General features: G+C 44.0%; 1 protein-coding gene and 1 pseudogene across 1 annotated transcript; both read right to left on the bottom strand.

Annotated features, from left to right (window-relative positions):
- Positions 1-3,841: 3,841 nt before the first annotated feature.
- Positions 3,842-4,487, bottom strand: LOC143896042 (uncharacterized; annotated as a pseudogene).
- Positions 4,488-5,653: 1,166 nt separating this feature from the next.
- On the bottom strand, positions 5,654-6,001 carry LOC143896041 (uncharacterized). The gene has a single exon (XM_077403593.1). The coding sequence runs from the start codon at positions 5,999-6,001 to the stop codon at positions 5,654-5,656; it is 348 nt and encodes a 115-aa protein (XP_077259719.1).
- Between the last annotated feature and the right edge of the window lie 2,526 nt (positions 6,002-8,527).

The raw sequence follows: 8,527 nt of genomic DNA, 5'->3' as shown, positions 1-8,527 counted from the left end.
ATAAAAAATGTAAGTATTTAATAAAAACAATTATGGTTTTTTAAAAAAAATGTATAAATTTAGAATTTTAAAATTTTAATTTAAATAAATAATTAGAGCAAAAAACAATTTTAATTACAGTATTGGACGATAATTTAGATGAAATTCTGAACGAGGCTTATGATATATTTGAGTTGGAGCAAAATTATAAGTTGGAAATTGAAAGGCAGAAAATAGAAATGAAAAGGCAGAAGATTATTACAAGAGAAAGCGTAAGCAAAAAGATAAGCGATAAAAAAGGAGAAGCGAAGAGGAGAATATAAAAAGATATACTATAATGAAGATAATGCAAAAAGTAGAGTGGAAAAATGTATACATTATATAAATAAATGTAATACATTAGATTTATATAAATCCTACATATTTATTAATAGAGCGTAAGCGTGTACGTATGTGTATAAAAGTGAGAAAAAGAGAGAGAGAGAGAGAGAGAGAGAGAGAGAGAGAGAGAGAGAGAGAGAGAAAGAAAGGGGGGGAAGAGAGGAATGCAAATGTAAGCGGGAGTGTGTTGGTATAGGCATCAGGGAGGGTGTGTTATATCTAAAATAAAGTATTTCTGAAGATAGTAAGGTTTTTGTCCTTTATTTAATTCAAATTATAATAATAGTATAGAAATTTGAATGAATAGAAAAAAATAAGGAATTAATTAATACATATTAAAACTTAATTTAAATTTGTAAGGAATAAATATATTAGATATTAGAAATTAGAAGTTAAAAATAAAAACTGGGCTTTTAGATATGGGCATAGAACGCCACATATCTGAATCTTTACGTCTTGGAGTTTTTCATCTTCCTCTGTTGTGTCAAAATTCCATCTTTTCTGAAATTACGGCGATTTAAAATTCCAATTAAAAATTAGAATAATCTAAAAAAGAGGTGTACGAAAACCTTTTGGAGTAGGCTTTTTTTCCTTTCCTGAGTGCTTCTTTTTTTCTGTTTCTCTGGATCTTGCATGCTTTCTATTTTTTCAGTTTTCTTTCTTATCTCAAACTGTTGCTGTTGCTTCATATCTATGTTTTTATTTTGCGTCGAAGATTTGTTTGTGATTGATCTTACCCGAGAGGACGAGCGTGGCCTAGTAGACAGCGCACTGGTCTATTGAGCCAAAGGTCCCGGGTTCGATTCCCGGTAGAGCTAGAAAATTTTATTTGCTCGTTCTCCTCTCGGAAGGCAATGGCAAACCACCGAGAGTATCTTGCCACGAGAACTTCTCTTAAAAGTAAAAAAATAAAAAAATAAAAAAATTGCCGTTCGAAATCGACGTTAAACTGTAGGTTCCATATACAATGTGTATAATCCACGTGCGCAACACATGTATATGAAGAAAAATCACCACGCTCGGACACGAGTAATAGGACTGAGGAGGAGAAGGACCTTACCCGGGTTCACAAGTCGATGAAGAATCTAGTGAATATCATATTGAAATCAAGTTGAGATCATTTGCAAATCAATAATCAATTTGATATTTCGAAGATTTCATCGCAATATCTGGAAAATATTATGTAGATGTCGACGATCTAGTCATCATTCAACTGATATCATACTGAAGTCGAATCAACTTCTCCATATATCGACTTGACTTAAATATGATATCTTCTACACATCAACTAAATCCCCAATAATTGATCGACACTTATATGGTATCTTCTATATATTAAATCGATATGTATACTTCTATAGATGTCGACTATACGTCGATAAGTGATTGACAAAATATTATGCGGATCTGTCGTTCATGCAATAACACTATAATAATCTTTTTTTATATATTTCACCAGCGGTGATAATGTTTATTATCGGATATTCTGTATGTAATAAAAATATGAAGAATGAAGACAAATAAGTATAGATAATATATATTTTTTAATACGTACTGTGACGTGGCAGTTTCGCTGCACCGTTGCAGCGCCCCGCCGTCGTCACAAGGCGCGGGTTTCGCGATCTTTTCACGCCCGAGGACGGTTCAACGGGTCGATGCGAGATCTCCAGAGGCATATATATTAATAATCGCGTTACATTATTTTGATTCTTTTATTTTCATTTGTATCATTACGTGGCACCTCACCGAGCCCATGGTGGATAGAAAACAAGGTATGCTCGTTAGAGGGGTCGAAATTGAGCATGTTCTGCGCAGACATGGCGACGGCCAAGCAAGCGCCATATTGAATATATATAGATATACTTTATATATATATATTGTATATACACGTCAGAAGTAAACGTGTTTCGGCTTAATTTGTCTTTTTTAAAATGCCTATGTGTAGTGTAAGTGGATGCAAAAATAGAAGCAAGAATGCAACAGAGAAAAATATTCAATTTTTCTTTTATCCAAAGAATGAAGAAACTAAAATGAATTAAGTTAAAACGAATAAAAGTTTCCAAGAAAAAAGATAACCTAAAAATGGTACGCTATTTTGAATCTATATAAATTATAATATAGAGGCATATATTTTTAATACTTTATTGAAGTTAATTTTTGTAGCTCGCATATGCTCTGTCCACTTTACATCAACCTGTTACAAACCAAAGCCAGCGTATTTTTAGCAAACTGCGGAAATTACTTGCCTAAGAAATTACAAAGATCATGCAATTCCAACAAGAAAATTTGCCACTATTGAAAGAAGGAAAAGTGCTAAAGGAAGTGCAAAATCAACACAACATAATAAATGTTTGTGAAAACAGCAGGTGTGTATTATTGTATTATATAAAATGTTTTTTTATTATAATATGTGAAGATAATAAATTCTATTTACAATATCTTTCTTTAACAGCAAAAACAGTTTTAGTGAGTCCGAGACTAATTTGATCGACACTTCAATGAAAAATAAAACAGAAACATGTTTTATGCAATCTTCAAAAAAAATGCTAGGTATAATTTTATTCATTTCATGTATTAAGTCGTATTAACGACTTTATTGCTGTACAAGAAATTATTGCATGTTGTTTTATATTCTTATTTCTTAAATATTTTTTACTTTCAGAGCAGTGCAAGTGACGATACAATGATAAACACACAAAGAACTTCTGGCTTATCTAAAAATGTGGATTTTTAAGACTGTAACTAAATTAACAATGAAAAAAATGCCAGAAGAGTATGGTATACCTGAAGAAGTAATGCTATATCTTGTTCGTACAAGAACGTACGATGGCGAAAAATTAATAAGAAACTAGTGTCTGATGTAAAAAAAAAAAAAAAAAAAAAAAAACGTTCTGGCATATCGTCATTCTCTAGTGGTTCTGTGGTGCGCGGGGCGTCCCCGTGCAGCCATGGGGGCCCCTGCCACCATAGGGGGTGGTCGACCAGTTCGCGGGGGGACAGCCCGCGTGAGGCACAGTCCGCGGGGTTGTCCCGGCTAGCGACGTGGTTCCATACAGCATCCGGGAGCTCCCGCTGGATTTCCGCGACTCTGTTGGCCACGAAGGTGGTCCATCTGGTTGGGTGTCCGCGGATCCACGCCAGTGCGACCCTTGAGTCGGTCCACAATTTGATTTTGATCTCCACTAGCTTGAGCGTTTTTTTTTTGTGCGCGGGCTGCTTTCTTTGTTAGCAGCACTGCCGCGTTTAGTTCCAAGCGCGAAAGTGAAACACACTGGATGAAGGCAATCTTGGTTTTAGCCGAAAGCAGCGTGATCGTACTCCGCCCGCCGTCAATGCTCGTTTTGAGGTAGAGCACGGCTGCGTAGGCGCGTTCGGAGGCGTCGGCGAATCCGTGCAGCTCGATCGTGCATTTCTTCCGTTGTGTGTGAAGCCAGCAGGGGATACGCAGGGATGAGATCACTGGCATTTCAGTGAATAACTGTCACCACGTCTGCTCCTCTGCCGCAGGCAGCGGTTGATCCCATTCCAGCCCGTGCAGCCATGTTGATTGGAACAGGATTTTGGCACGGACAATGACTGGCGCCAGCCACCCCAGTGGATCGAACAGGCGTGCAGTTTGAGAAAGCACTGTTCGTTTGGTTAAGCGTCCAAGATCAGCTGGCTGCACCGTGAAAGAAAAGGCGTCTTCTTGGAGTCGCCACTGAAGTCCAAGGGTGGCGTGACTCACGTCAGGCTCCCACGAGTGGAGTCCTTGTTGGCGGTGCTCAGGAGGGATGTCAGTCAAGATTTTGTCGTTGTTTGATGCCCACTTCCGGAGCGGAAACCCTCCCGCCGCACACAGGGAAGTGAGTTCTCCGGTAAGTTTCCGAGCTTCCTCTTGAGTGTCCGCTCCGCTGAGGACATCGTCGACATACGTTTCCTCTTCCAAGGCTGCGGCCGCTCTTGGGTACGCAGTCCTCTCGTCGGCGGCAAATTGGCGCGTCGAGCGGATTGCCAGGTATGGAGCTGGCCCTTGGCCATAGGTCACCGTGTTCAACCATAGGTCAATGATGGCGTCGTCGTCCGGTCGCCGCCACACGATCCTTTGCATGTCGCGATCGGCTGGGTGTACCCGGATTTGCCGGTACATTTTTTCAATGTCGGCTATTACGACGTAACAGTGGGCCGCCATTGCGACAGAATGTCTGGTAACGCCGGCAGCTGGTTCGGGCCGGTGAGCAGGTGTGAGTTCAGGGATTCTCTGGATGGGAGTTTTGCCGATCCATTAAATACGACTCGGATTTTTGCATCATCGCCAGCCCCCTTGAACACCCCGTAATGCGGGAGATAGCACTTGGGTGCCGTGTGATTGTCATCTTGCTCGGGCACTTGAGTCATGTGGCCGAGTTCTTCGTATTCCTGCATGAAGCTTGCATATTTTTCGAGTAAATCGGGATTATTCCGGCCTCGAACCTCGACGCTATGCAGGACGCGCACGGTAATGTTTCTTGTCCGTGAAAGGTCGGGGGGAGAGGCCGTCTTGAAAGGAAGTCGGACTATGTACCTGCCGTTTGGCAGGCGGATGTGGGTCCGGACGAAGAGATCCTCGCATCGCTGTTCTTCCTCGGTGAGTGGCAGTGGCGGGTGCTTAAGTTCCTCCTGCTCCCAGAATCTTCGAACAAGTGCAGGGAGCTCGTCGTCAATAGAGCACTAAAGATACGTCACGGAGGCGCTTTCCTTGGTGCCGTTGGCTTCGCCGGAAACGAGCCAGCTCAGCGTCGTCTTCTGCGCCATCGGAGTCCCTGGGCCGCCCCTCCGCAATCCGTCCTCGACGATGAAGGCGTACAAGTCCGCGCCCGCGATGTAGTGTTCCTTTTGGCAGAGCGCACATTTGTCGGCATCCCTGGGTTTTTGGCCCGCTACGTGAGACCGCGCAGAGCGAGACAGCGTGCTCTGCGAGTCCCCCTTCGTACCGGAGGGTGGCTCGCCCCCGTCGGGATAAAGCGCCTCCAACGTGCGCACTCGACACTCCAAGAAGCTCTTTAGGGTGTCGAGCGATGGCGGGTCAGCAGTTCCGCTGACCAGGGTCTCCCAATCCCGACGGGAACGGGCATCGAGCAGCTCCACGACAAGGTGGACAAACAGGTCACTGCAGTCGGTGATGGGTCGCTTAATGCTCTCGAGAGAGCCCATTGTATTCAGCATTCCCAGAAAAATTTTCCGCAGGTCGCCCACTGATTCATTCTTTATTTTTGGCAGCGATGAGAATGAAGTAAAGCAGGCGCGCACTAACAGGCGAGTGTTAGCGTAGTGCTCAGTGAGCACGAGAGTAGTTTTCGCCCGTGGTAGGTAGGTTGCGAATGAGGGTGCTAGCTTCGTCCGTTAGGCTCGTCTTGAGGTAGTGCAGCCTCTCGACGTCCTCCAGGGAGGAATCTCGGTCTACCATGGAATAGAACAGATCTCTGAAGGCGGGCCAGTCCTCATATTTGCCAGAGAATTGTGGCGGTTTGAGGCTCGCTGATTGGTCGGACTCTGGGCGTTCAAACCTTACCAGGAGATCGAGAAACGCTGCCTTTTGAGACAGGTAAACCTCCTCAGCTATAGCGTAAAAGTCATCCTTGACATATTCATGCTCGTTGAGCGCTTTCCAGTGTGCAGTCATCATGTCCTCGTGATTTTCTTTGAACACATCCTAGTTCTGGTCAAGGCTGGCCATGCGAGCCGTCACGGATCCTGCAGTGATCTTCGCGGCTCCTGGTTCTCGTAGGCTCTTGCCAATCGAGTATATACCTCGTGCTGGCGTCGCACGGCGCCGTCTACTTCGAGGGCCATGTTGCGTCAGGTGAAACTTCCTTTCGCCGAACCGTTCGATCGTACGTTGAGGCGAGCAGTGAAAAGAGTAATCGCCGGCTTGGCTATCCGGCTCGAAGGACCATGTTTCGAAACGGTCGGGAGCAAGGAAGTCTGAGGCAAGTGAATCGAACGAGTCGAAGCTCTGGTAAAAGTGAGCTTTAATTCTCTAATATATATACATGATGACTTAGCGTATCAGCGCGTGAATTGTGGATGGGGCCTTATCTTTAGATTGCTCTTATGCCGGCGCACAGGGGCGCCGGACTTCTCAAAAAATACGGTGGCCTAAAGCGGGAGCCGGTGCGGTCTTCGTCTCCCTGCTCCTTTTCTTCTTCTTCTTGCGTTCCTCGGTCTGGGTGCCCACAGACCTCCAGGAATTCGGAGGTAGGGGCCTTTCTGCCCTCGGATCGCCAGGCACTAATGTCAGCCCTGGTGGGCGTGTGATTCGCCTGTGCGACTCGGGGATTGTCACCCGTATCAATGGCCACCACAGCTCTGGTGGAGGTGCCGGTCCGGCAGCGGTTGGTCGTCGTGGTGGCGAGGGCCTCCTGGTTCTTCTCCTTGTCTCGTGGCCGTAGGATCGCGACCGAAATTTGCAAGGAGATTATTATCGGCGCGTTAATGACGATTTTCGATATCGCGAATACGCCATTTCGCGCGACCTTCGCGTTCACGACCGCACGTTTTGTGGTGCGTAGTAATTCGCCCGGTCGGAACTTAGATTCCACACGCCATATGAATTACGTTAGAATGTTAATTTTGTCAGTTAATTGCGTTTAGATGTTACTCGCGTTGACGTCCTACTCACGTCAGAATATTACTCGCGTTCAATCATTTGCGTTAGGATAGCGTTTGCGTTGGAATGTCGTTCGCGTCGACATACTATTTGCGTTAGAATGTTGTCCGTGTCGACTGATTTCTTGCGTTGGGATGTTACTCGCGTTATTAAATGGCTGTAAAATATGGTTCACACCGACTGATTAGTTACGTTAGGATATTATTCGCGTTTGGATGTTATTTGCCTTAGGATACCACTTGCGTTGACCTAATATTGCGTCCCGTTATTACTCGCGGTAATTCCGCATCTTTCCTCGCGTTAGATTCGTATGTCGCGTTATGTTGAGCGCCTCGACGCCTTATTCTTTGCGCTGGGATATCCTTGGAAATATCACTTATGCGTTCGTTCATTCTCGCGTTGGGACGTTACTCGCGCTCCGCCCATTCTCGCGTTAGATTAAGATTATTATTTGCGTTAGACTAAGATTATTCCTCACGTTAGATTAAGGTTATTTAGCGACAGAATCTCTGCACGGCTTGGGACCTTGCGTTCACGCGCTCTGAGCGTGACGCGCTATCATTTCGCGGCATTTCACGCTATTATTTTGCGTTTACTCCAGTTATGTCGTATTCGGTCGTAACTTGCGCCGATGTTCTACATTATTCGTCAGGTCACTCTATTATTATTATCTGTGTAATTTTTATGATTTCAAAGACTTTGTAAGTTTAGTTTTCTACTAGTATTATTTGCTCGATAACGGCGGCTGCCGCGCGTTTACTATATTACGTAATTTTTCGTGTTTTTCTGGCGTCCGCGTTACTATTATTTTGTTTTTAGAAATTGACGCCCGTGTTATCAACCGCGCTATTATTTTTCTTATTAATGAAAGCCAGGATGGCCCTTATTCTATTACACAATAAATGTTATTTTATTTGTTAGCGATTGAGTTCATGATTTACGTGTCGCCCCGCCGAGTATCGCGCTGCCCTTCATCAACCCCGCTCTGCTATTAGGTCGAACTAGCCATTCCCTCGCACACCGACTTATTTTGTTTTACGTCTCCTTTTGGTTTTTCGTGGTTTCGCGGACGCGAATTTACGCGTCTGGCGCCTAACAATAAAATTCGGTTCGTGTAGCGTCGGAGGTACGAGATAATCATCGGAGAGGCCTATGATTCTTCTCTCCTTTCTCTTTTTGATCCGTCACACGCCCCGGACTTCTCCGGGAGTGAAAAAATCGTGACAGTACGTCACAAAACATTTTACATATTTAAGTACAAATTATTATTTCATTATAAAAATTATTATGTTATTCTGACACACACACACACACACACACACACACACACACACACACACACACACACACACACACACACACACACACACACACACACACACACACACACACACACAATAAAGGCTTCTGTCTCCTCAACAGTAAGGGGAATTTCTACTTTTTTTCCAAGCAACGTAACATTAGCAAGTTTTGTTACATGTTTTTGTAAATGGTAGTTGAATATTGTTGAACAATAATTTATTGTTGAATCACTAATGT

The sequence above is a fragment of the Temnothorax americanus genome, unplaced genomic scaffold (assembly GCF_048541705.1).
Source record: "Temnothorax americanus isolate GAGA-0224 unplaced genomic scaffold, ASM4854170v1 Scaffold175, whole genome shotgun sequence".
NCBI classification, from domain to species: domain Eukaryota; kingdom Metazoa; phylum Arthropoda; class Insecta; order Hymenoptera; family Formicidae; genus Temnothorax; species Temnothorax americanus.
This window is presented reverse-complemented; position numbering and strand designations above follow the sequence as displayed.

Coding starts and splice junctions, on each gene's coding strand:
- LOC143896041 (XM_077403593.1), bottom strand. CDS start 6,001: ATGACTGCACACTGGAAAGCGCTCAACGAGCATGAATATGTCAAGGAT.